Source organism: Rissa tridactyla, chromosome 4 (genome assembly GCF_028500815.1).
Source record: "Rissa tridactyla isolate bRisTri1 chromosome 4, bRisTri1.patW.cur.20221130, whole genome shotgun sequence".
In the NCBI taxonomy this organism is placed as follows: Eukaryota; Metazoa; Chordata; class Aves; order Charadriiformes; family Laridae; genus Rissa; species Rissa tridactyla.
In genome coordinates this window covers 69,742,026-69,767,940 of record NC_071469.1, presented here as the reverse complement: position 1 = coordinate 69,767,940, position 25,915 = coordinate 69,742,026, and the positions used below count along the sequence as shown (strand labels likewise).

At 62.6% G+C, this 25,915-nt stretch overlaps 2 protein-coding genes across 2 annotated transcripts; one reads left to right on the top strand and one right to left on the bottom strand.

Moving 5' to 3' along the window:
* Window positions 1-3,426: 3,426 nt before the first annotated feature.
* On the top strand, window positions 3,427-17,766 carry PYGL (glycogen phosphorylase L). Its single transcript, XM_054200965.1, has 21 exons — window positions 3,427-3,559; window positions 4,552-4,804; window positions 6,317-6,418; window positions 9,228-9,306; window positions 9,584-9,687; window positions 10,821-10,952; window positions 11,671-11,782; window positions 11,873-11,955; window positions 12,983-13,126; window positions 13,311-13,403; window positions 13,673-13,819; window positions 14,421-14,584; window positions 14,691-14,805; window positions 14,941-15,042; window positions 15,133-15,280; window positions 15,394-15,452; window positions 15,776-15,917; window positions 16,082-16,289; window positions 16,369-16,503; window positions 17,054-17,120; window positions 17,327-17,766. Exons 2-21 carry the CDS (start codon window positions 4,562-4,564, stop codon window positions 17,513-17,515), a joined length of 2,568 nt encoding a protein of 855 aa, XP_054056940.1. The 5' UTR covers window positions 3,427-3,559; window positions 4,552-4,561; the 3' UTR covers window positions 17,516-17,766.
* Window positions 17,767-18,054: 288 nt separating this feature from the next.
* ABHD12B (abhydrolase domain containing 12B) lies at window positions 18,055-24,037 on the bottom strand. The gene is made up of 13 exons (XM_054200966.1): window positions 23,924-24,037; window positions 22,005-22,132; window positions 21,417-21,519; window positions 21,194-21,313; window positions 20,818-20,848; window positions 20,612-20,657; window positions 20,392-20,521; window positions 20,111-20,151; window positions 19,741-19,820; window positions 19,503-19,585; window positions 18,853-18,931; window positions 18,558-18,682; window positions 18,055-18,210 (listed from the first exon to the last, which is right to left on the bottom strand). Exons 1-13 carry the CDS (start codon window positions 24,001-24,003, stop codon window positions 18,189-18,191), a joined length of 1,068 nt encoding a protein of 355 aa, XP_054056941.1. The 5' UTR covers window positions 24,004-24,037; the 3' UTR covers window positions 18,055-18,188.
* Window positions 24,038-25,915: the final 1,878 nt, after the last annotated feature.

Here is a 25,915-nt window from a genome sequence, read left to right as displayed (position 1 = left end):
ACTCAGGAATCCGTGCCCGCTGCCCTGCTGCTGGCAGCGGTCCCCCCTCAGCCTCCGCTCCCTACCCCGACTTTCTGGTAATCCGGAGGCAGGAGAGGAGTGGGAGGTGGTGGGCGCCGTGCCCGGTGCCAGCCCCCGTTCCCGTGCCGAGGGCGCCTGCATGCGCATGTCCCCAAAGCTTGGCTTTTCGGTCCCCTTGCAGTCCCCTGGGCTCGGGGAGACAGCGGTGTCATTGCCGGCTGGGCGCCAGCCCGACCGGAGAGCTGCGGCTCATCCAACCGGGGCCGGGGGGAGCGACGGGAATACCGGTCCGGCAGAAAGACCAGTGTAAATAGACCATTCCCTTCCAGCGTGCCCTCCTCTAGGACGGTCCACTCGTTCCCTTGTTGCTCTAGTATTAATTTTACCTAATTTATTGGATGGGTGCTATCTCGTTGACTCACACCGAGGAGTTTCTCTCCGCTGCAGGAGAGCCGTGTTGCGGGACAACGCCGAGCAGCTCCTCGGTGAATTCCTGACGAGCCCCTGTGGCCGGCTCACCCGGGGCTCCTCTCTCAGCCGTTACCCCCCGGTTCTTTAGGATGTTCATGGTGCTTATTAGACCCCCAGTGATTGTAAGACGTCGCCCCCCTGTACCGCGATGATAGCTGCATACAGCCGCTGTACTGAAGAGAAGTGTCATGTTTGCTGTTCTAATAAAGGACTTTTATGAGAGAAAGGCAGAGCTTCCCGGAGCATCTCTGCGCCGACACAGCCCCTGGCTTTGGTTCCCATCTCGTCCCCCCGGCTGTGGGTCACTGCACCACGCTGCGTGTCCCTCACTGTCATCATCGGGAGACGGCAGCAGAGAACGGACAGAACTCAGTTCATGGGAGGAGGGGGGAGCACGGGAGCCAGATGAAACCCAGGGCTGTGGCAGCACCATGAGATGACTGGGGCGGGTAGGGGGGAGAAGCCCATGGCACCGTGTCCCCTTCCCCGGCAGCACCCCAGCAGTCCCTCATCCTACCCAGCCTTTTCCTGACCTTTTCCCTTCCTGAGCAAATCCCGCTGCCCTTCTTTATGTGCAGGAGGAGCGGCAGCAATTCTCGGCTCCCAGGGTGGGCCCTGAGCTGGGACAGCGGGAGAGGGGGCAGCTCCCTGCTTCAGTGCCCCACAGCCACATGGGGGTCCCCGCTCCACCTGCAGCCGTCAGCAGGGTAGTTTTGGGGGGCCGAAGGAAGTTCCTGGGTGCCGAGGAGCCAGGATGGAAGGAAGGAAGGAGGAATTTCCTAGGCTGGATACAGAGCAGCGTCTCCCCGGGGAGGGGGAGCGGAAAGCTGCTGCATCCAGCCCAGCGCAGCCACCCCAACACCCCCCGGGGCCCGGGGCCCCAGGATGGTGGCGAGAACCAGGTGGGGAAGGGATAAAAGGATAAAAATCAGGAGATGTCCAGAAGTGAAAGAGCCCGGCGTGGTTGTGATGCGGTGCTGGCAACATTCAAAATCCCTTGGGGCCGGGAGGGGGGGGGTGTCTTTCTTCCAGAAATAAGGGCAGACCTTAAGGGATGAGCGGTGTTGGGACCATTTCCAAAGGAAAGGCAGGGACGGTTCTCCCAGGGGCCTGGGAAAGGGCTCGCTGTTGGGGCGTTAGTGCCCGCTCTGCCTTTTCTCGGGAGAGGTTTTGCAATGTGAGGCCTCTGAGCTCCAGCCCAGGGATAGAGAAAAGCCGCTAATGCATTGTGTTAAGTGCGTTCACGTCTCGGGACGATGCTCGTCCCTTCCAGAGAGGGAAATGGCATCCTCCCTGCAGCATGTAAACCCCGGCCTGTAAGTCACGCATGCGGCGGCGGAGGGGGGGGAACAACCCAGGGCCAGAGGACACCCCCACACACCAACCCAGCGCCCGGGGGCGAGGGCAGAGCCGCTCGCCAGCTGCATCCCTGCTCCCGCTTCCAAGGGATCGGTGCCGGAGGTGGCTCCCGGCTGCCCAAACCCCCCCCCCCCGCCCCCCGTCTCTGGGGCTCTGCCCCGCGCTTGGCAGCTCTTTGCGTGGCACCATTTGCACGGCGGCAATTTCCGCCCGCGGTGGATGGAGGGCAGGTCCGGGACATGAAATACCTGCTCTCGGCACCCACTCTGCTCTCTCTGGCATCTACCGGCATGAAACCATGCCCAGGCTGCCACCCAGACGACAATCCTTCAATGTGCCCTGGGAAAAATCGGGAAAATGGGTCGAATTCCTTTCTTTTCTCCCCCTCCCCACATTGCTCATGTGCAGTTTGGGATGGTTCCTCAGCCTCTGGGGAGCGGCTGCAGCCCTTCGCCGGGACCCGGCTCAGCCCGCAGCCTCCTGCCCCTGGGTCCCAGCTGCGGGGACACTCGGGGTGGCCGGGTCAAGCCGGTGGCCCAGCCAGCCCGCAAGGCCAGCAGTCGGGTCAAGTTGGCTTGCTCTTGGGCTGCGTGTGGTTCAGGTTTACGGAACGGGGCAGGAAAAACGCGGGAGGCTGGGAAGCCTGCGCAGGCATGGCTGGAGGAAGAGGAAGAGGTGTTGCGTTGTGTGCTTCGGCTGTTCTTGCCCTCCGGAGGAACCGGGAGCCAGGCAGGACTCCGCAGGGCAGGCAGCCACCGAGCCCTGCCCGCCGTGGGCGGAAGGGATCCCACGCCATTTCCAGAGGGATCGCGGAGCGGGCAGAGAAAGGTGAGGAGGCGACGGGAGAGGGGAGATGGCTGCAGGGGAGGGGCTACAGAGGAAGGAGTGCAGGGGAAGGGGTGCAAGGGAAAGGGGGGGTGCAAGGAAAAGGGGGTAAGGGGGTGCAAGGGAAAGGAGGGCACAGAGGGTGTGCAAGGGAAGGGGGTGCAAAAGAAAGGGGGGTGCAGAAGGGGTGTGAGGGAAAGAGGGGGTACATAGGGGGTGCGAGGGAAGGGGGTGCAAGGGAAAGGGGGGTGCAAAGGGGTGCAAGGGAAAAGGGGGTGCAAGGGAAAGGAGGGTACAGAGGGGGTGCAAAGGAAAGAGGGGTGCAAGGGAAGGGGGGTGCAAAAGAAAGGGGGGTGCAGAAGGGGTGCGAGGGAAGAGGGTGCAAAGGAAAGGGGGGTGCAGAGGGGGTGCGAGGGAAGGGGGTGCAAAGGAAAGGGGGGTGCAAGGGAAGGGGGGTGCAGAGGGGGTGCAAGGGAAGGTGTGCAAAGGAAAGGGGGGTGTAAGGGAAAGGAGGGTAAGGAAAGGGGGGGTGCAAAGGGGTGCAAGGGAAGGGGGTGCAAAGGAAAGGGGGGTGCAAGGGAAGGGGGGAGGGGGGGTGCAGGGCAGCAGCCGGGCGGGGGTGAGATCCTGACACTTTCCGCCTGGGCCGTGGGAGCGGCATTTCCCTCCGTGCCCGGCGGGGGGGGTCCTTGCGCGGCGCCCGGCACGGCCCGGGGCGGGGCCCTGCGGGGGCGGCTCCGCGCTCCCCCCGCCGCCACCGCCCCAGAAATGCCGGGTGGGGGGGGTGGCCCCTCCCGAGACCGCTCCGCCCCGTCCGGTGCAGGTGCTCCCGGTGGGGGGGAAAGACCCGTGCTCGCCCCCCGGCTTCCTGTGCAAACTCAGGGTAGGCCCCCCCCCCCCCAACCTTTGCCCCGGGGTGGGGGTCCCCAGGGCACCCCCCCCTTGTACCTTCCTGGGACCTCCCCGCTTTGTCCCTCCCCTTTGCGCACCCCCGGGTGGCTTTTCCCAGGGTGCCCCCCTCTTTGTACCCTCCCCTCTGTGCACCCCCCGGGGTGGCGGTCCCCAGGATACCCCCTCTTTCTCCCCCCCCACCTCTTTTGTGCATCGCCGGGTAGCGGACCCCGGGGTAGCCCCCCTTGGTACCCCCCCCTTTGTGCATGCCCGGGGTGGAAGTCCCCAGGGTACCCCCTTTGCACCTTCCTGGGGTCTCCCCACTTTGTACCCCCCCCCGCCTTTTGCATGCCCCTCTGTGCATCCCTGGGGGTGGGGGGTCCTCAGGGTACTCCCCTCTTTGTACCCTCCCCGAGGCGTGTGCATCCCCAAGGCGGTTGTCCCCAGGACACCCTCCCCCTTGTCGCACCCACGGCTGACGGCCCCCGGGGTACCCCCTTTGCACCTTCCTGGGGTCTCTCCGCTCTGTAGCCCCCCCTTGTCGCGCCCCCGGGTGGCGGTCCCCGGGACACCCCCCCCTTTCTACCCCACCTTGTCGCAGCCCCGGGTGGCGGTCCCCGGCACACCCCCCCCCCGCCCCCCCTTGTCGCGCCCCCGGGTGGCAGTCCCCGGGGCACACACCCCCCCTCCCCTTGTCGCGCCCCCGGGTGGCGGTCCCCGGGGCACCCCGCCTTGTCGTAGCCCCGGGTGGCAGTCCCTGGGACGCCGCCTCGGGCACCCCCCCGCTCCCCCCCGCCGGGTGACGGGGCTCCGCTCCCGCCCCACGCGTGGGCGGCCCCTCCGCGTCCCCTCCCCGTCCCGCCGGTAGCTCGGCCCCGGGGCGGAGGCGGAACCCGGTGCCCATCCCCGCCGCGGCGGTCTCTGTGCGTGTGTGTGTGTGTGTGTGTGTGTGTGTCCCCCACCCCGTCCCCGTGTGCCCTGCAGCCCCGCCGCGATGTCGCGGCCGCTGTCGGACCAGGAGCGGCGAAAGCAGATCAGCATCCGCGGGATCGTGGGCGCCGAGAGCGTGGCCGAGCTGAAGCGGGGCTTCAACCGCCACCTCCACTTCACCCTGGTCAAGGACCGCAATGTGGCCACCCCCCGCGACTACTACTTCGCCCTGGCCCACACCGTGCGGGACCACCTGGTGGGCCGCTGGATCCGCACCCAGCAGTACTACTACGAGAAGGACCCCAAGGTGGGAGCCGGGGGATGCTGGGGGGGGGACACAACACACGGGACACCCCTCCTTGCAGGGGAGGGGGTGGAGGGTGGCGGGAGCCCCCCTTTGGCTTCCCCAAAGTGGGTCTTTGCGTTATGGCCGGGGTGGGAATTTGCACAACCACCGTAAGCCCTTCGGGTGCAAACCCTCCCTCTGTGAACGCACAGAAAATGGGGGTGGGGGGTGGGGGGGGGCTCAGTTTTTCTTGGGATTGGGGATATTTCCCCCACTAAGTTTGCCAAGCGCAGGGCGGGGGACTGGACTTTCACAAGCGAGGCCACTGTCCTTTGCTTTGCAAAACAAACAGAGCAGCGGGGCGCAGGGCATGGGGACAGTGTGTGTTGTCCCACGGCGCTGGCGTGGGTGCGGTCTGCCCAAAGCAGCCGCAAAGCCTTCTAAGGGCAATTAGTCAAAGGGCTTAAACGAAGCCGGAGCCAGCCACAAGCAGGTCTTGTTCCAGACCACCATCCCGAGCCGGGGGGCGGGGGGAAAAGTCCGGTTTGTGCAGGAGCTTCTGTCCTGCGCCGGGGCTCTGGCTGCCGCAGGATTAAGGAATAATCCCCTCCTGACACCTGGACAGCCCCGTCGCCTCCAATTTTCTCCCTGGGAGGGTGGCCCTGCCAACACCTTCTGGGACCATGCCAGGCCCTGGTAGCTCAACCCTCCCGCTCTGTCATGTAGGGGGAAGGAAAAAAAAGAGATGAGGCTCTTCCAGGGCTTGAATTTGAAGGCTCTTTGGTATAGCTGAGCCACGCTGGGTCCCGTCTGCCCGGTGCTGCTGCCTCCAGCTCTGCTGGGACCAAACCAGTAAGCCCAACAGATCCCTCCCAGCGCACCCCGTCGCTGTGGGTTGCCATCGCCCTGCTCCCGCGCAGGTCCTGGGGGAACCTGTCAAGTCAGCGATGTCCTCCAGCCTAAATCCTTCCTTAAAACCTGCCGGTGCTGACGCCGGGCAGCGGCTTACACAAGCCTCAGTGTTACTGGCCGCATCCTGCACCCATCCTGTCAGCTATGTGCTCCCAAGCCCCCCGGGGACAGCGGAGGAAGCCTGTGTCCCCAAGGCTGTCGCCGCCTGCGCCTGGCCGTGGTGGCTTGCTGGGTTTTCCGGTTGCTTTGCAGATCGGGGTGACGTTAGGAAACGGCTCCTCTTTAAAGTTTAACTTTGTACTGCCGCCAGCATGCTCGGGGTCACCCTCCCAGGGCTCGCCCTGCTCTCGGACGGGGCTTCTCCAAACAAAACGGCCTCGGCGTTCCCCTCTTCCCGGCTTGGGAAATAGCAACGGTGGGAGAGCGGGGCGGGGGCTGCGGGGCACGGCCACCTCCAAGGAGCCCCAGCCCTCGAATTCCGGGTGCAAACCACCCTGCGGTGTTGAGCGTCAGGGTTTTTCCCATCTTGTTTTGAGGTAACGCCCGATACCAGCTTCTGGGGTCCAGGGGAGCCTCCTCCAGCCCTGGAGAAGGTGACGAGGGCATGGTTTTCTCTTTCAGAGAATTTACTACCTCTCCCTGGAGTTTTACATGGGGCGGACGCTGCAGAACACCATGATTAACCTGGGGCTGCAGAATGCCTGCGACGAAGCCGTCTACCAGGTGAGCATCCCAGGGGTTGGCGGGGACCCAGACCGGGAGGCTCCGTGCTCTCTGGCTCCTGGAGATGTTCGTGTTTTACCACGTTGGCTGCAAAACGCTCCCCAAGCCGCAGGCGATGCCTTAGCAGGAAAATGCTGCTCCAGAACCAGCTCTGGAAAGGCCTGGGGCTGCAGCCAGTGCTTGCAGCCTGTCGGGGCTGCCCAGCCCGGCGGCTGTGTACCGAGGGATGCGGCACGGTGCTGCCGAGTACCGGTGAGATGGAAGGTCGTAGCATCAGAGAATGGTTGGGGTTGGAAGGAACCTTAAAGACCATCCAGTGCCACCCCCTGCCCTGGGCAGGGACACCTCCCACCAGCCCAGGTTGCTCCAAGCCCCGTCCAACCTGGCTTGGAATGTTCCCAGGGACAGGGCATCTCCCACCTCTCTGGGCAACCTGGGCCAGGGGCCCACCACCCTCACAGCCAAGAATTTCTTCCTCACATCTCATCTAAATCTCCCCTCTTTCAGTTTAAAACCACTCCCCCTCGTCCCATGGCTCCCCTCCCTGATCCAGAGTCCCTCCCCAGCTTTCCTGGAGCCCCTTTAGGGACTGGAAGGGGCTCCAAGGTCTCCCGGGAGCCTTCTCTTCTCCAGGCTGAACCCCCCCAGCTCTCTCAGCCTGTCCTCACAGCAGAGGGGCTCCAGCCCTCCCAGCATCTCCGGGGCCTCCTATGGCCCTGCTCCAACAGCTCCGTGTCCTTCAGCTGTTGGTGCCCCAGCGCTGGAGGCAGCACTGCTGGGGGGTCTCCCCAGAGCAGAGCAGAGGGGCAGAATCCCCCCCCTCGCCCTGCTGCCCACGCTGCTGGGGATGCAGGGGACTTTCTGGGCTGCCAGCGCACATTGCCGGCTCGTGTTGAGCTTCTCATCAACCGAGGTCAAGCCTGTAACCTGCAGGGAAGCTCCTGGTTGTATAGACGAGGCCGTTAATAGCTATCATCAGTGGCAGAGGGGATTAAAACCTTGTCCTAACTCAACCCCAGCGTGACGCTGGCACCGTGTGGCACTTGGGTTATCAAAGGTTTTGGGGTGGCTGCTTCCCCCGGGCCCTGCGCTTCCATCCCTCGTGACCAACGCCGCGGTGCGTGGCTGGGGTCGCACAACAGCTGGAGCAGCTTTTGAGCAAACGCATTCAAAGGAGAGGAAGTTATATTTTTATCCGTCCACCTGGCAGCGAGGGCAGCGGGGCCAGGGCGGAGGGGGAGGGCCGGGGATGCTTCCCGGTGGCAGCCCCGGGGACGCGGAAGGTGCGAGGTCATTTGGAAATCTTGTTTTGCAGCCATGGCAGGTAAAGCTCTGGAGGGGAAATCCTCCTTACTGCCTACGCTGGGGCCCCCCCGGGACGTAAATGCCAAATCTTTCTAAAATAAGAGGTTTGGCATAATATAAGTCATTTAAGATGTTTCTGTAGACATGCGGGGCTGTTGGTGAAATTCGGAGCTGTGCAGCCCGGTGCCATGGAACACCGGCGAGGCTGCCACCGGTGCTGGTGTTTGTGTCCGGCCAGTTCGGGAGAAGCTGCTGCCCGCTTATACAGGAGCGGTGCAGGGTCCTGCCCTCCCGCGAGGGTGGCACTGGGACTGGAGCCGTCCCCGCTTGCTGTGACCGTGGGACATTGGGGTGGGGATGTCAGACTGAGGGGTTTCCACGGGAAAAGGTGGCTCAGCCCTAACAAGGCACCGTGTTGTTTCCCACTGAGCTGCCCCGGGGAGCTTTGCATAGGCAAAACCTCTTCCTCCCACAGCATCCCAGGCTGGAAACTTTTAAATTTCCTCCTAAAAGTGGTGTAGCCGCTTCTCTGGGCGTCTCTGCTAAAGGGCGATGCCTGGAGCCAGGGGGATGGGCATGGGGGTGCCTGCCCCAGGGACGGGGGGGTGCTAGGGGAGCAGGAACAGGGCGCTGGGGTGTGGAGGGAGGGAATGATCCCTGGGAGACCTGCAGGAAATGTCTGGGTCCACGAGAGCAGCTCCCTGGTTATGGCTGGGTGGGGGCACCCCCAAGAGCTTGTCCACGGCAAGGTGGAAAGCCACCCACATGCTGGATCATGGAGATGCTGGGAGGGCTGGAGCCCCTCTGCTGGGAGGACAGGCTGAGAGAGCTGGGGGGGTTCAGCCTAGAGAAGAGAAGGCTCCGCGGAGACCTTGGAGCCCCTTCCAGTCCCTAAAGGGGCTCCAGGAAAGCTGGGGAGGGACTCTGGATCAGGGAGGGGAGCCATGGGACGAGGGGGAATAGTATTAAACTGGAAGAGGGAAGATTTAGGTGAGATCTGAGGAAGAAATTCTTGGCTGTGAGGGTGGTGAGCCCCTGGCCCAGGTTGCCCAGAGAAGCTGTGGCTGCCCCATCCCTGGAGGTGTTCAAGGCCAGGCTGGACGGGGCTTGGAGCAACCTGGGCTGGTGGGAGGTGTCCCTGCCCAGGGCAGGGGGGTGGCACTGGATGGTCTTTAAGATCCCTTCCCACCCAAACCATGTCACATGTGTCCCTTGTAAAGGCTGGTGGAGTGACTTAAACACCACAGCTGGTCCCTGTCACAATGTGGAGCGGCAGTGGAAGGGGAGAGGGGCTGCTTTGGGTGCAAATCACAGCGTCCCACCTGCAGGGATGAGTCTTGCAGGCTTGGATGCCTTTCCACCCCTCCTGGAGCCCACCTGCACGGGGGGACGGCGGTGGCGGGCATTGAGCAGCACTCAGGGGTGTGTGCCAGCAGTGCCTCCCCCCACAGGGCTGGGCAGCCTGAGAGCCCCCAGCCCATCACCTTCTCCTTCTCGTCTGTAGCTTGGGCTGGACATGGAAGAGCTGGAGGAAATCGAGGAGGATGCCGGTCTTGGCAACGGCGGTCTCGGCAGGCTTGCCGGTGAGTGAGCCTCCCCAAAAAAGGGTCTCGCCTGGGTGGTGGCACCCTAGAGCCTTTGCATCCGCTGCAGGGGATACCTAACCCTGGCGGGGGGGTTATTTTTCCAGCCTTTCCTTGCACAGCGGGAGAGGTGCTGGGGGGCTGGCAAGTGAGCAGTGGCGGCCGGTGGCCCTGGCTCGTGGCCCTGTGGGGTAGCTGCTTGCAGCCACGGGCTCTCCATGGGGGAGGAGGACTCGTGGTGGAAGTGCAGCTCGCCCACTCTTCTCGCTCCCTCCAGCCTGCTTCCTCGACTCCATGGCCACGCTGGGGCTGGCAGCCTACGGCTACGGCATCCGCTACGAGTACGGCATCTTCAACCAGAAGATCCGGGACGGGTGGCAGGTATGGACGGAGGCGTGCAGCCCTTTTCTTCCCCCGGCCCAGCCGAAGCCCCCAGTCCAGCCTCCCCCTTAGGTCTGGCCGAGATCGGGGCGTACGGATGCGCTCCCGTAGCTCAGAGACTGCTGGAGCCGGAGTTGGTGCTGCGATATTTAAAACTTGTCAGATGTTTTCTCCAACGAGTTTAAACCTCTTAAACCGGTGCGAGCACACAGCATCGCTCCCTGTGGTGGGGATGCTCATCCTTCATCCCGGCTGGCTCCGGCGTGCGGAGCTGGGGATCCGTCACAGTTCCCACTCCAGCCCGTTAGTGGCCCGGTGCAGCAGTGTGGAGGGGGGAGCGGATCCTCCCCGTTAATTAGCAAAAAGCCATGAATCATCAGCGTGACAGCCTCTCCTCCTGAGCGGGGCTTGTGCAGAAGCCTGCCCATGTCACATCCCTGCTCCTGGCCAGGTGGGGATGGTGGGGGGAAGTCCAGGGGAGACCAGATCCAGCCCCTCTCCCCCAGCCTGGCTTCTGCTGCTGGATGCCGGGGTTAAAGCATCAGAGGGTGGAAGGGGCTGTTTCGTAAATGCCATGGGAAATGTGGCGTGGGTCGGCAAAACCCTTGGTGGGAGATAACCCCAAACACCCGGCGGGCCCCTGCGAGCATCTCCCAAAAGCTGTACCTACAGCCGGCACTGTGAAATCGCATTCCCCAGCTGCTGCGTCTCAATGGGGCTGGTCTCCCCCCAGCCCTCGTGCAATGTCCCTGCCACCCAGCGCTGTGACCTGGCCGTGCCAAAGGCGGTGTCTCACCCAGGGTCTCCCCTGTTGCAGCCCTGTCGGGGTAGGGAATGAGCTTGCTTCGTTAGCCAGCCTGTAGGCTGAGATTGAAACTCTAATTAAGGGGGCATCCCCACCTCCTTGTCCCCATCCATCGCCCCTCCAGCAGGGGCGCCCCCTGGGATTCAGGGTGGTCAGGGCCCTGCCTCCAGTCTTGGAGCGCTGAAATCCAGGTTTAGGGCAGGCTCCGAAGCATCATGCCCTTTACCACGAGCAGCCAGAGCCTTTCCCGGCCATCCTCCACGTGGCACTACCCAGGGAGGTCCCCGGGGCTGGGTCACCCTGTCACCGCTCTCCCTCCCTCTGGCAGGTGGAAGAAGCGGATGACTGGCTCCGGCACGGCAACCCCTGGGAGAAAGCCCGTCCCGAGTACATGCTGCCCGTGCACTTCTACGGCCGGGTGGAGCACGGTGCCACTGGTGCCAAGTGGGTTGACACCCAGGTATGGGCTGGGGCCGGCGTGTGGGGAACTCCCCATGCGTGTGGCTTGTCCCATCGCCTGGGGGGCTCTCGCTGGTGCAGAGACCCAGGCGTGGGTCCTGCTGGGGAGGGTTGCACTGGTGCGGCTCCTTTGCTGGTGTGGAAGAGGCAGCAGTGGAGGAAACTGGGGAGGAGATGGACATAGGGATGGGGGCAGCCAACCTCTGAAATTCTTGGCTGTGAGGGTGGTGAGCCCCTGGCCCAGGTTGCCCAGAGAAGCTGTGGCTGCCCCATCCCTGGAGGTGTTCAAGGCCAGGCTGGACGGGGCTTGGAGCAACCTGGGCTGGTGGGAGGTGTTCCTGCCCATGGGATCGTGGGATGATCTTTAAGGTCCCTTCCAACCCAAACCATTCTATGCCCTCAAGTACCCCCAGCAGGTCTGCGTTGCAATGCACAGCCCGGCACGACAGCTTAAATTAAGGTTCTCCTGACCCTCACAAGCCTCTCTCCATCCCCTGAGAGCTTCTGGTGAGCACCAGCCACCAGACAGACCCGGGGGAGCTGGGGTGTCCCCGGGGCAGGGGCTGGGGGGTACCAAGCACGTCCCCATGCGTGTCACCCTGTGAAGGTGGATGCAACCCCGAGTTCACTCCTGCGGGAGGGTGTGTGGGATGGCAGGGGGGTGGCGGGACGCCAGCCGGGGGCACAGCCCGGCTCCAGCTGCCCTGCCGATGTCCTAGGTGGTGCTGGCGCTGCCCTACGATACCCCCGTGCCCGGGTACATGAACAACACCGTCAACACCATGCGCCTGTGGTCGGCTCGGGCACCCAACGACTTCAACCTGCGGGACTGTAAGTGGGTGCTGGTGGGGTGCCACCCGGGACGGGGCAGAGGCGGGGGGGGGGGTCCCACACCCACCTTACCCCTCTGCTCTTTCCCAGTCAATGTCGGAGACTACATCCAGGCCGTGCTGGACAGAAACCTGGCGGAGAACATATCCCGCGTCCTCTACCCCAACGACAACGTGAGTCATGACGCAAAGCTGGGGGGGGTGTCCCCGCTTTTGGGGGTGGCTAAAGGTTGCGCAGGCGGGGCGTGAAGTGGAGCGGCCCGGCCCCTCACCCCGGGACGTTACAGAGATGCTTTAGGTTGTGTTTGAAGCCGCCTGTAGCGCTTGGGTGGGGATTGCTGCCTCTCGCCAGCGCTGCCCGGGGCTGCAGCGGAGACGGGCTCGCTCCCAGGCAAATCCGGTGCTCAGCACGGCGAGGGGAAGGAGTGAGGGGAAGGGGGTGAGCACGTCCTGCTGCGGAAATGTTCCTTGAGTCTCAGACTAGAACATGAAGGCCAACTGGTGAACGCTGCTGACATTTCCCTTGCAGCCCTGGCACCGGCGTTTGCGCCTCAAATTGCCCTTTAACACCCCAAAGCTCTTGCTGCGGGTGTCCCTGCCGTGCTGCACGCTGGCAGGCACGGAGGTGCAGTGGGAGGTACAGCCCTTCCCCGGCTACAAAACAAGCTGCGGAGCCGGGGAAGAAGGCAGAGAGCGGCTCTCCTTGCTCTGCAGCCTGTTTTGGGCTGGCCCCGGTGGGTTGGGTTTTTTTTTCCCTATATAAAATCCTACTCCAGCCTTCCCAGCTGGTGAGGAGAGCTGGGGGCTCCGCAGCTCCCGCGGTGAGGTCGCTTCCTGCAGATCCTCCTGGCAGACCAGTGGGTTGGTGTTTTGTGCTGCTTGAATGGGGGTTTTAATTCTTGTCTTTGAAATAGCTCCTAGGTGTTACAGTCCTTTCCCGTTGCCCCAGTACCTTTCCTTGCGGCTGAAACGTTCAAACCAGGGAGAACAGGTTTTGAAGATGCTTTGCAGGGGAATGGATTTAAACCTCTGTTTGTACCAGCACATCTCAAACCCTGGTAGTGGAATCTGGAAAGTGAGAAGATGTTGGAGTTAGAGCTGCTGCTGGCACCGGGGCTGGGGGAAGCACTGGGGAGGTCACACTGTGGTGGATGGGTCCCCGGCGGTGCCACCCTGCAGTGTCCCACTCCTCTGCTCACAGTTCTTCGAGGGGAAGGAGCTGCGGCTGAAGCAGGAGTACTTCGTCGTGGCTGCCACCCTCCAGGACATCATACGCCGCTTCAAAGCATCCAAATTCGGGAGCACAGACAGTGTCCGAACCGTGTTTGATTCCTTCCCTGACCAGGTACAAGCCAGGGTTGCTCTGACATGTGCCTTGGAGCTCGTTTCGATGCCTCCCAGATGCGCACCCAGGGGCTGGAGGGGTTCTGTGGACCCTCCGTGGGTGCCCATGCCCGGCTGGCTTGTGCGGTGGAATGCCTGCGTGCCCCCTACACGTCCCCCATGTGCCACCCCTGCTGTCCCCACAGGTTGCCATCCAGCTGAATGACACGCACCCTGCCATGGCCATCCCTGAGCTGATGAGGATTTTTGTGGATATCGAGAAGCTGCCGTGGAGCACGGTAAGGAGAACCCGATCTGGCCCCTGGGCCCCCTCCACCTGCACCCGCAGCGGAGGAGGTGGGGAACCAGTTTTGTAGCTGCTGGTGGCCTGGGGAGCGATGGGGAGCAGTTGGGTTGGGTTTAACCGGTATGGACTTGGAGGAGCCGGCTCGGCCATGCTGCAGGTCATGGTGGGAGGACCACACGTGGGTGCTGGCACCCACCTGGGGCTGCCTCCACCCTGGCCACTCAGCACCAGCTCCGCCCCCCCCCGCCACCTCCCCGGCAGGCCTGGGACATCACCAAGAGGACCTTCGCCTACACCAACCACACAGTGCTCCCCGAAGCCCTGGAGCGCTGGCCGGTGGACCTGGTAGAGAAGCTGCTCCCCAGACACCTGCAGATCATCTACGAGATCAATCAGAGACACCTGGATGTAAGTGCCTTGGTGTGGCTCTGGAGAGGGAGACGTTGTGCTGTCGGGACACACATTGTGCTGTCGGGATCAGGGGGATGCACAAAGGGATGATGTCGGGTGCGTGACTGGGTAGTTCTGGCTGCTATTTTGGGAGGCTGGTGTGTAGGAACGCCCTTCCCACCAGTGTATCGCCATCCCACAGTTAGTGGCTGTTCTAAAGGCTTCACTGGTTGCTCCAGGGACTTACCTGTTGGCATTTCTTTGCTCTCCAAGTGCTAAATTTATCCTGGAGAAGGATGAGGTTGAGGGTACAAAGGAGATGGTGGTTTGGCCTCCGGGTTTGGCAGCACAAGGCTTTTGCCAAAACGGCCTCGCTGGCCAAGCGTGTGTCCACAAGCCCCTCTCTCTGGGGGCTTGGGGCGTCCTGTCCAGAGATGTCCATGCTGGGGAAGGGCACCCTTTGGAGGGGATTTGCACCCTCACTCTGAAGTAAAAGCCACCCCTCTGGCTGGTGTTGAATGCACTGGGGACATCGCTGTGGCACCCTCTTTGGGAGCCATGGTGTGGGACATAGCTAAATGCCAGCACCGCTCACCACCTCTCCGGCCTCCACTGGCAGCACATCGCGTCCCTCTTCCCTAACGACATGGACCGGCTGCGGAGGATGTCCCTGATAGAGGAGGGAGGCACCAAGAGGATCAACATGGCCCACCTCTGCATCGTCGGCTCCCACGCTGTCAACGGCGTGGCGAAAATCCACTCCGAAATAGTCAAGACGCAAGTGTAAGCATGGGAGAGGGAGGTGGTGGTGGGGTCACCCTTGGCTTGGAAGTGGTGGTGGTGCCCCCAGGTGGGCGAGCCTGAAGCCGTCCCCTCCTCATCCTCGCAGCTTCGAGGACTTTGCAGCACTGGAGCCGGAGAAGTTTCAGAACAAGACCAACGGCATCACCCCGCGGCGCTGGCTCCTGCTCTGCAACCCGGGGCTGGCAGAGCTCATCGCAGAGGTAACGCTGGCCCCCAACCTTTCCCAAGTCACCTGAGTCCCCCCACTCCTCCTTGCCGGGCGGGAGCAGCATTGCCTGATGAAGGTGGCCATCCCCATCCCCCATGGTCAGCAAGTGCCTGTGCTTCTGTTGCAGAAAATCGGGGAGGACTACGTGCGGGACCTGAGCCAGCTGACAAAGCTGCACGAGTTTGTGGACGACGACCTCTTCATCCGGGAGGTGGCCAAAGTGAAGCAGGTGAGGGGTGTAGGCAGGGGAAGGTGGGGGGGGGACACAGGCCGGGGGAGCACAGGCCAGGGGCTGACCACGGTCCCGGCCCTCACCCAGGAGAACAAGGTGAAGTTCGCGCTGTACCTGGAGAAGGAGTACAAGGTGAAGATCAACCCTTCCTCCATGTTCGACGTGCACGTGAAGAGGATCCACGAGTACAAGCGGCAGCTGATGAACTGCCTCCACATCATCACCATGTACAACCGTAAGCCACCGCATGCCCCGAGGGGACAGGCTGCCCTGGGAGTGCACGAGCATCCCTTTCCCCCGGGGCTGCAGCCAAAACAGAGGGTGACACCACGCTGCTGTCTTCTCCAGGCATCAGGAGGGATCCTGCAAAGCTGTTTGTGCCGAGGACAGTGATCATCGGGGGCAAGGCAAGTTGGGCCAGGAGTTTTGGGCGTTTTGGAGGAAGTCCTTGAAGATGGCCTAGGGGTTTGGGTGCAGATGTTCTCATGGGGTTGTGTCCCTGAAGGCCTCTGGGAAGCCCTGAGGCAGCACTTGTTGGCTTCAACCCAAGCAAGGTTCTCCTGCCAGAACCTTGGGCATGCAAGCCCACAAAAACTTGGAGGCACAACACGAGTTGGATGAGGGATGGGATCAGGGCTGAGCCAGTGCTTCCCTGGGCATGTGGAAGCTGGGTCATCTTCACCTGCCCCTGGCACCACCCCTCCGGGCTCACCTGTGGCTTTTCTCCTAGGCTGCCCCAGGGTATCACATGGCTAAAATGATCATCAAGCTCATTAACGCTGTGGCTCATGTGGTGAACAACGACCCTGTTGTGGGGAGCAAGCTGAAGGTCATCTTCCTGGAGAACTACAGGGTCTCGCTGGCAGAGAAAGGTAGCCCACGTGGGGCACACTGTGGGGAGGGGATGTCTGCCCCATGGCTGTCCACCAGCCCGTGGCTCCATCATTGTGAGGCAGCAGATCTAACATCCTTCGGCCTGATACAAGCCCAAATCTGGTCACCATGAGCCCTTTGTGTCGGTGTGTTTTGTTGGCAGTGATCCCTGCTACCGACCTGTCAGAGCAGATCTCCACGGCGGGCACCGAGGCATCGGGTACAGGGAACATGAAGTTCATGCTGAACGGGGCTCTGACCATCGGCACCATGGATGGAGCCAACGTGGAAATGGCTGAGGAGGCTGGAGAGGAAAACCTGTTCATCTTTGGCATGAGGGTGGAGGACGTTGCGGAGCTGGATAGGGAAGGGTGAGGGCTGGGTATGCCCTGGGGGTGCTGCCACGGGCAGCTTTAGCAGCACCATCTCATACCAACCCTTCCCCACCAGGTACAACGCCCAGAAATACTACAATGAGCTCCCTGAGTTGCAGCAAGCCATTGACCAGATTGAAAGTGGCTTCTTCTCCCCAAAGGAGCCCGACCTCTTCAAAGACGTGGTCAACATGCTCTTCCACCATGACCGGTGAGGCCTGGGATGTCATCCGCCCCCCTGGGTTGGGTCTCTCCACCAAACTCCTGGTGCCTGTGCACCAACTGTCCACCCGTGGGCTGATAAGGTCCCATCTTCTGGCCCTGATGTTGTGCATGTGGAAGAGCAATTGATGCTCCACGGGTACAAGAGGTTCTCCGTGTACAGCACTTCACGCTTGCCACATTAAAGCCTGGGGTACATTAAGGCCGAGACACGTTTGGGTGCACAGCCCTTGCCAGGTGATAGCTGCTTCTAGGGTATCTCAAGGGCTTTCTTGGCCAGAGCACTAAGCAGCCACGGGCATTTGCAGCGGGAGATGTTTTCCCGGTGAACTGATGCAGGATGTGCCCTCCTGAGGCACCTGTCCATCCCGTGACGCAGCTCCTGGGCTTGGGGAGGATGAATTCCTCCAAAGCGTTTGTGTTGGAGGAAGCCCCAGATCTGGCAGCTGGAGCCCCATGCCCCGCAGCCACTGGCCACCACCGCACTCCCACACACGTGTTTCTGCTGTCACTGACTCCCCCTTTCTCCACCGATGCAGGTTTAAAGTCTTTGCAGACTACGAGGCTTATGTGAAATGCCAGGAGAAGGTCAGCGAGCTGTACCTGGTGAGTACCAGCAGGGGGACAAGGCTGGGGAGCTGCGATGGGGGCACAACATCCCATCCAGAGAAAGGGATCTGGTGGGGCTGTGTATGTAGATGGCCTCCCGGCTGTGCTGCTGCAGGGGGTCCCTGGTTGAAAGCCGCTTTCGTGACCACTGTGGCACCCATGGGCGCAAGTCTGGCCGCAGCATCCCACCACTCTCCTTGCAGAACTCCAAGGCATGGACCAAGATGGTCATCAGGAACATCGCGGCGGCCGGCAAGTTCTCCAGCGACCGCACCATTAAGGAATACGCCCGGGACATCTGGCACGTGGAACCCTCCGACCTGAAGATCCCACCACCCAACGAGCCCCGGGATGCGGTCGAGGACAAGACCCCCAACGGCACGGCGGCGTAGGGACATGGAGCTGGGGGCCGTGGGCACGTGCGCTGTAAAATTGTCTCTGCTGTCTAGTCTCTGTGTTGCTGCCGCTGGCTTTCCTACGGATGGGGAAGGGGGGGGGATTTTTATAACGTAAGTGTCATTTGGAAAGCGAAAACACATCGCCCGGTTGCTTGCATAGGTGCTAAAAATAAAAGTGCCCTTGGGGGCCAAAGGGCCTAAAATTAGGGCATAAATTTCTCCGCTGACGGAGAAAGAGAGAGGGCGGGGGGGGAGCTGCTGGGGCTCAGTGCACGACGGTGGGGGGGGGAAGCACAGCTGGCCCCAGCTCTCTGAGCCCTGGTGGGCGACGCTGAAGCAGGACTTGGGGGGGGTGCAGCTCTCGCCAGCCCCAAGGCATCAGTGTTTTGGGGGGGGGGGGGTAGAGTTAAGGGGTGTTTGCAATCAGGCCCGTGTACCCCATCACTGCCCCCTACGCTGCTCCTGGCAGGAGCGGCACCCAGCTGGCAGCAGCATCTCTCCCCTGCCCCCTCCCACAGTAACCGGCAGCATCCTCAGCAGGAGGGGGGCGAATTAGAAAGTTTCTCAGTAGTTTTTATTACGTACAGCAGTAAATTCAGTGCAAGGAGGGGGTTCCCGGGGGGTGGGAGGAGGGAGCGCTCGTGCTTGCTACAGGCAGCAGCCGCCATCACTTCATCTTCAAGAAGTCTCTGCGACAAGATGCAATAAATCTCACGCTGTATCACTGACCACCCTGTGCTGCTCCAGAGCCTGATTTCCCACCCCTGGGCGCGGGTCGGAGCTGGGTACGGAGTGAAGCTGCCTCTCTGCACCCAGGGCAAGGAGGAAGCCGGGGCTGTCCCCGGGGCCACCTCCCCATGACCCCTGGGACGAGGGCAGGCGCAGGGCAGCGCGGAGTGACTGGAGCTCAAAAATTGATGCCAGCAACTGCTGCAGGGAAGGGAAGGGACCTGCATGGTTGCAGCAGGGGAGGATGCAGCCAGGGAAGAAGAGGCCAAGGCTCCTTTCGTGCCTCTCCTGTTTCTGCAGCACTTACTTGACCAGGACGGGCAGCTCCGGGTTAAACGAGATGTAGTCGTGGCCCAGGCCCAGCTTTTCGGGAAAGGTAATGAACTTCACCTTGGTTTTGTCCTTGTAGGCGTTGCGTGCGGTTTCAAAGAGCTGCCGTGGGGTGGGAGCACTGTTAGGGGCACGCGCAGGGGACCCCAAAACCCCTCCTGGCACCCTGGGGCCAGCCACCCCCTCTCCAGCCACTTCAGCCCCCCTGAAAACAGGCTAAACCAGCGCCCGCCCCCATTAAAGCCCCCACGGAGTGTGATGGTGGTCCCCACCTTGCGACCCAGGTGCGGAGGCAGCACGGCATCATCTTCGGCGTGCAGGATGAGGAGGGGGCAGGCCAGCACCTTCACACTGCAGGCAGCAAGCGCAGCACCCAGGAGTCACCGTAGAGCCCACGGACCCACAGGAGCCTCCCTCAGTGCTGCTAAACCCACCCCCCCGCAGCAACCCTGACCCCTCCCAGGCACTGCCCAGCAGTAGCTAAGGGCAGTTCAGCTCCGAGCACCCTAATAAACACCCACCCCAGGGTGCTCAGGCTTCAACAGCACCCGTGAACCAGGCGGTTTTTAGCAAAGGGACCCACAAAGAGGGAGGGGAGAAGGACCCAGCCCCCACAGCGTGTGTATGCAGCAATGCGGGGCGGGGGTGGGGGGGACTTGGAGGGCTCAAAAAAAAAAAAAAAAAATCGGATGTTGGCTTGTGGGCTTTGCTCAATAGTAATGTTGATGGTGAAATTACGCAAATAAAAAGCCACTCAAAGCATGAGTAAGTTTGGGCAAACACAGATACCAGGGCAGGGGCTGCGTGGTGGGATGTGTCCAAACCCCCTCCCCCTCCCTTCCTCCTGGGCCAGGGGGTCCCAGCACTGGTCCCAGCATCAGCCCCGCGGGGCCGGCTGCGCCCCTTCCCTCCGGCCACTCACTTCTCGTCGCTGGCGAAGAACATGTCGCCCAGGGCTAATGAGTCCAGGATGAAGTAGCCGAAACCCGGGAACTGGCGGTAGATCTGCCAGGGCGAGAGTTGAGGGGGAGGTTGCTCAAGTTGTGGCTTTGATTGATGCACTTTTCCCCTGCCGGGGGATGGGGAGCCCTGGGACGCCAGGGCTGCCACCGCTGCGGGGGACACAGGGGGGACCCTGTGTACGGAGCCCCTGGGCTCACCGTGGTGATGGGGATGTGGGCGGCCGCCTCGCGGATGTTGGTGTAGGGCGACTCCAGGACGACAGCATCAACCTGGACCCCTGAGGGCAGAGCCGGGTGGGAGCAGGCTCGGGGCGGGGGGGCGGACGGGACCGTCCCCCTCCCCGGGCTGCTGCCACGCTCCCGTCCCAGGCAGTAGCCATGAGGCCAGGATGCCCATGACGGAGAATGGGGACGGCCACTCGTCCCCGCCGTGGGGGCCAAGCCCGATGCTTGAGCAGAGAGTGAGGGGGCTCCCCAGCTCTTCTGCGGCCCCCCCCGAAATCTGTCCCGAGATGTTCAGAGCCCTGGGGGCCGGGGGGACACACACCGCGTTGTGGCCAACCCTTACCTCGCTCCTCCTGCAGTTTCCTTGCCGTGTTCGTGGCAATCCTGTGAGAAGAGAGGTGACAACGAGGGGGAGCGGCCACGATGCCCCAGTGGGGTGCACAGCACCCTCACCCCCCCTTCCCTGCTGGGTTTTGTTTTGCAGGTGCCTCCCCCAAGGAGCCGGTCCAACTCCTTGGTCCATCCCCCGGTGGCACCGGTGTGGCAGCAGTGTCACAAACCGGGGACAGGCTGTGGGCTTCGGTGTCAGTGTCACCCACCCTCGTCACCCGGCCCCGCGCCTACCCTGTCCCCAAGGAGTGTCCCCAGAAGAGGATGCTGCTGTTCCCGCTCCGCGCTTTGGCCCAGTCGTAGAGCGCCAGGACGTCCGTGGTGAAGCCGCTCTCCGTGGGGTGCCCGCTGGAGTCCCCATAGCCTGTGGGGGACACGGCTCGGTGTCATGACCCCCGGGGGTAGGACAGCCCCAGGGGAGGGTCACTCAGCGAGAGGCAGGAGGTGACTTTACCTCTGTAGTCGAGCGCTAGGATGTGGAAGTCAGCAGCCCCCATCGTCTGTCAGAGGAGCGGCACCGCTTTATGTCCTGGGATGTGGGGGGAGACCCCCAACACCTCCCAGCGTGGCCGGCTTCGCTCTGCCCGGGGGAATCCCTCTTGGGTCCCCGGAGCCAGCGTGAGCCTTATCCCCAGCAGGTCACCACAGGGGACGGCTTACCTTCAAGAACTGGACGCGGTGGCTCGCAGCCCTGATGGGGAAAATGAAGTTAGAGCTCGGGAAGGGCCCTCAAGGAACCCTCCCCTCCAGTGCCGGCCCAGGCGAGGGACAGGGTCACCTTTTCCCGGGAGGGGAGAGCTGGATGCCCTGGGGTGGGTGGGTTTTGACATTTCCCTTTAACTCAAAGGGATTTTTCCTCCACCCGTGGGGTGGGAAACCGCCGCAGCAGCCCTGGTTCCCCCAGCACCCTGCTTGCTGCTGCGCTGAGTTTGCTAGTTCTCAGCCCACGCAGAGCTGCTGTGATGGAGCAGCCGCAGCCCTCCCCCCCCCGCATCCTCCCCTGGGAGAGGGCACACACGTTCTCACGGGTACTCGCCTGGTCCCCCCGTTGCCGTGCAGGTAGATGATCACGGGGTGAGCGTCACCAAGAGCCTCCTCATACCAGCGCTGGTCCTTGCCCTGCGCCTCGGCCCCTCTGCTGCCCGGCACCGTGTGCCTAGGGGGGTGGGGGGGTCAGAGTGGGGTTACCCGCGGGGGGCGGAATTCACCCAGTTTAGCCAGGCTGTGCCCACCCGGGATGCCGGGGTTGTCCCGCTCACCAGATGCCGACTGTGACGCCCGGCTCGGTGGGGAGGTACAGGCTGATGGTGTTGTTCAGCAGCAGCTCCGGCCGCCGAAGGTCCACGAAGAAGGGGAAAGCCACTGACGGAGAAATGTCAGCCATCACACAGGCACCCCATGAACCCACATACCCTGCTGCTCTTGCACGTTTTTCCAATTATTTTTTTGGAAATAATTTGTCTGGAAGCCAAGGGCCGCGCTACGGCCAGCTCGGGGAGCGGGTAGGCGAGCACAGCCCTCTGCCACCTCCTCCCACCCCATTTCTAGCCCCATTGATGCTGTGCGTGCCCAGATGTGTTGCAATTTCAGGCAGTAAACAGGGTCGGCGGCACTGTGTTATTACAGCTTGCAAAACACAAGGCAACAACAGAAAAAGGTCCCTCTGTGCCTCCTCTGCAAGCCCATGGCAAAGGGGGAGGTTGGATGAGTGCTCTCCTGGTGCCACCCAGGCGCTGGGTGCGTCCAACACACGCTTTGGGGACACCCCCCACAGTCCCTTGCCTGCTGAATCCTGGGGTGGGGGGGGGGCGGTGTCTCCTTGTTGGGACACCCCCCAGGACACTCACGGAAGTTCAGGAAGACGAATTTGGTGAGCAGGACGGGGAAGAGGCGGATGAGGAAGGGCACGGAGATGTAGATGAGGAGCAGGTCCAGGAGGAGGGTGCGCAGCCGGGGGCACCAGGCCAGCCGGCCCCTGCAAGGCAGACACCCCCTTAGCACGTCCCCTCCCGCCCCAAGGGTTTTGGGGCACAGCAAAGCCAAGTCCCCGTTCCCAACCCCAGCTGTAATGGTTGGATACAGCAGCTTTTCCCTGGAGCTGCCGTGTGTGTGTCCCTGGGACCAGGAACTGGTTCCCCACGCTGTGTTTGGCTTTTGGGGATGGAGCCAAGGTGTCAGAGCAGCCCCACCATGACACGGCGTCATGAAAGGCCACGATCCGGTCCCCGCAGCCTCCCACAGGACGCAGGTAGGCAGGAAGGGCAGGGCACGTGCCAGAGCGGGAGCTGCAAGACAAACTGGCAATAAGGAGCAACCGATACTCCACGGCAACACCCTGAGCTGTGGCTGGTGGGACACAGTCACAGCAGTGTCCCCAAGCCCGGCACCGAGAGCCTCTGCAATTCCCCAGGGACAAGGAGGAAAGTTGGAAAAGGGGTTCAGAGAGCCTGCAGCGCCATGGGAGAAACCAGTCCCCAGGCTGATGTCCCCCAGTGCCACCAGCAAAGGGCGGGAAGTGAGACCACCTCCAACAGCATCCTGTCCCGAAGGGCTGGGGGACGCACCCAGTCACCCCAGCCCTTGCCCTCTGCAGTGAGCCCCAGCCTCTGAGAGGGAAAGGGAACGCCAAGAGCTGCAGACTGCTCGGCAGCAACGTCTCTTGTGGGCTGACGGTGCTGGGCAATGGGGAAACCAGTCCTGGCAGCAGGGGATTTAGGGCAGAGGCTTCTGACAGGCGTCCAAGCACGGCTCGCTCCCTGCCAGCGCATGCCTGGGGTCACCATCACTAATGCAGAAGCGGATTAAGTCTACTGCCTGCCCCGGGGAGTGCTGCAAGATGGTGAGAAAGGGGGTGTCAGGGCAAGGTGGCATGGTCTCCCCCGGGCACAGGCACCCTTCCTGGAAGGTATGAGCTATGACGGAGTTCCTCAAACTCCAGTCGCCCCGCCGAGACTTTGGGCCGAGCAGTCCCGCTGTACGGCGGCAGCAACGGGCCAGCAATGCCCTCACAGGCGCTGCAGTTAATTAGTAGGTGCTGCTCGTGGTCTACACCTAATATTCAAGTGCAGGGGCGAGGGTTCACACCCACTCTTGCACAATACCTGCTGCAGGTGAGAACTGATGGGTCCGGACCAGGGCGGGGGGACATGCCCACCGAGGGGCACCTCTGATGGCTGGCACGGCAACAGGCCGCCGCATAGCACCAAGGTGACACGGGGACACAGCCACCGCATGGAATCATAACGGGGGGGGGAGGGAAATGGCCATAATACAGAATCACGGCCATGGCAGGGTGACATGGGGACGTGGTGATGGTACAGAATCATGGTCATGGCAGGGTGACATGGGGACGCGGTCACAGCACAGGATCATGGTCATCGCAGGGTGACATGGGGACGTAGCCGTGGTACAGCATGACGGCTGTGGCAGGCTGGCACACATGGGGTCATGGCCCCAGCAAGGTGACAAAGCCACGGCGTGGGGACATAGGGGCACGGCCGGAGCACGGGATGACAGCCTCGGCAGAGCAGCACGGCCACGGCACGGGGACAGACCTACGGCACAGCGGTGGCACGTGGTCACAGGAGGGAGGGACAGAGCGTGGCTGCGGTAAGGAACACGCGGAGAAACACCGCCGGGGGACGAGGACACGATCCGGGAGAACGCGGCGCGGCGCTGTGCGGCCCCGAGCGGCAGCCGGGCGCCCGGCAGCGCCCCCAGGCCGGCCCGGCAGCCCGTGCTGCCCTCCCCCGCGGCGGCTACTCACCGCTCCCGCCGTGCCCCGCCGGCCTTGCCCTCCGCCGGGCCGCTGTCGCCGCCGCCGCCCCGCTCGCCGCGACGCCTCATCGCGTCCGCAGACTGCCCGCGCCGCCGCCGCCGCCGCCGCCGCGCCCGCGCCGACAGAACACGCCCCGTCACAGCCAGGACACGCCCCTCCCGGCCAGACCACGCCCCGCGTCCGCAGGCTACGCCCACTCCAAAGCACAGCCCGCCTATCGCTGCCGCCCTCCTGCCTCAGGCCACGCCCCCTCGACCCACCAAGCCACGCCCCCGCCTCCCCTTTGGGCCTCGGGGGCGGGGCCGGCGCGCCCTCCCCGCAGACTCGGGGACCCCCGGGGTCCCAGGGGAACCCCGGGGTCTCGGGGACCCCCAGGGACTGCGCCCCCTGTCCCCCGAGGCCAGGCTTTGGGGGCCGCAGCAGGGTGACCCGGCGGGAAAATCAGCCAGGAGCGCCCAGGGAAAGCTTCCAGGTTAAAAAAAAAAAAAAAACACCAAATTAATAAAAAATAAAGGTTTAACACCAAAGCTGGCATCTCCTGGCTTCAGCTGGAAGGGTGGAAACCTGCTGCCGGTTCCCCTCTAAGCTGCGACTCCCGCCCGCGGCTCAGTCAGGGTGACTCAGCCGGAACTTTACGGGCTGAAACTTCCCAGCAGGAAAGAAATATTCCCAGTTTCCCCGCCATTCCCCACAGAACTTGGGGGATGCGCTGCCCGGACACCGGCACACGTGGCTGGGCCATCGCCCGCCTCGCCGTGCCTGCCAACGGGGCCTGCAACCGAGCGGGATTCCTTAAATACAGGACGGGAGAGGTGGGAGTGCACCCTTTCTGCAGAGGATTTCCCAGCCCACGCTGGCGTTCCAAGCTGCTCCCATGTCACTTCCCCTCAAAAGCAGGATCTGTGCGGCTTTTCTGGAGTTTGCAGCCCACACCAGGCTGCTCCTGCGATTTTAACCAAGATCCAAGGTGGGACGGGATGGTGGGACAAGCTGCTGAGAGGTGGCAGGAGCTGGGCCCGTGGCCCCAAGCCCCTCCAGCACCCACGGTGGGCGACTGGCCACCAAACCCTGGGGCTTGGCAGGGTGCTCCTGCGCGGCTACGGGAACCGGTGAGGTTTATGTGGACACGTTCTGCTCCAAGCCCCAAATGCAAATCCAAAGCCAAACAGATCCGGTCAAACCGGGGCCACCGGGGCCGTGGACAGGCGGGTGCGCGTTCCCTGTCAGCAGACGATGCAATAAGGCGGCACAAGCCACCTGCAAGCTGCTTTTCCCGTGCCATGGGGGCAGGAGGGCGGCAGAAGCGACCGGCAGGTCCAGCTGGTTTTACACGCAAGGGCTTTTTCCTTCCACCCCCAATTTTTCCCCCTTTCCAGTGGGTGCCGGGGCCCACAGCAGTGCATTGCCACGAAGATGATGGGAGAAATCACTCCCAGGACTTCGCTGCTGGCAGGGATGGGCAGGACGTGGCTGGCGCTGCCTGTGGGGACTTTATTAGGCAGCGAGAGCCAGAGGGGATCGGGCACGGAGTTATGGCAGAGGCGATGACATCGAGGTGTGACACCGGGCTGGAGCCGCCCTGCAAGTGCTTCTCGCAATAAGGAGCTGGCCCAGCAAACCTGAGGCTTTCCTGGGCTGGGGGGGAAGATCCGGAGCGGATGGGGACAGGCACAGCGGCCGGGGCGGTGCGCAGGATCAGGCCCAAGCAGCCACGGCAGAAATGCAACTTGTGTAGCGGGGGCTGGACGTGCGATGGCAGCAATGAGCCACAGCCAGAGGAGGCACGGCACCGCCATTGTTTTATGCAAAAAAAATAATTAATTAAAAAAAAAAATAATCGAACTTTGGGCTTATTTCCTTCCAAACTTCTCCCCGCACCGGCTGGGAGGCGGGGAGGCTTCCAGCTGGTTTTTCCTACCGCGTCTTTTCCTAAATGCCCCCTTTGTTTATTTTTTTGCTGACGGTTTCATAGTCTGTTTT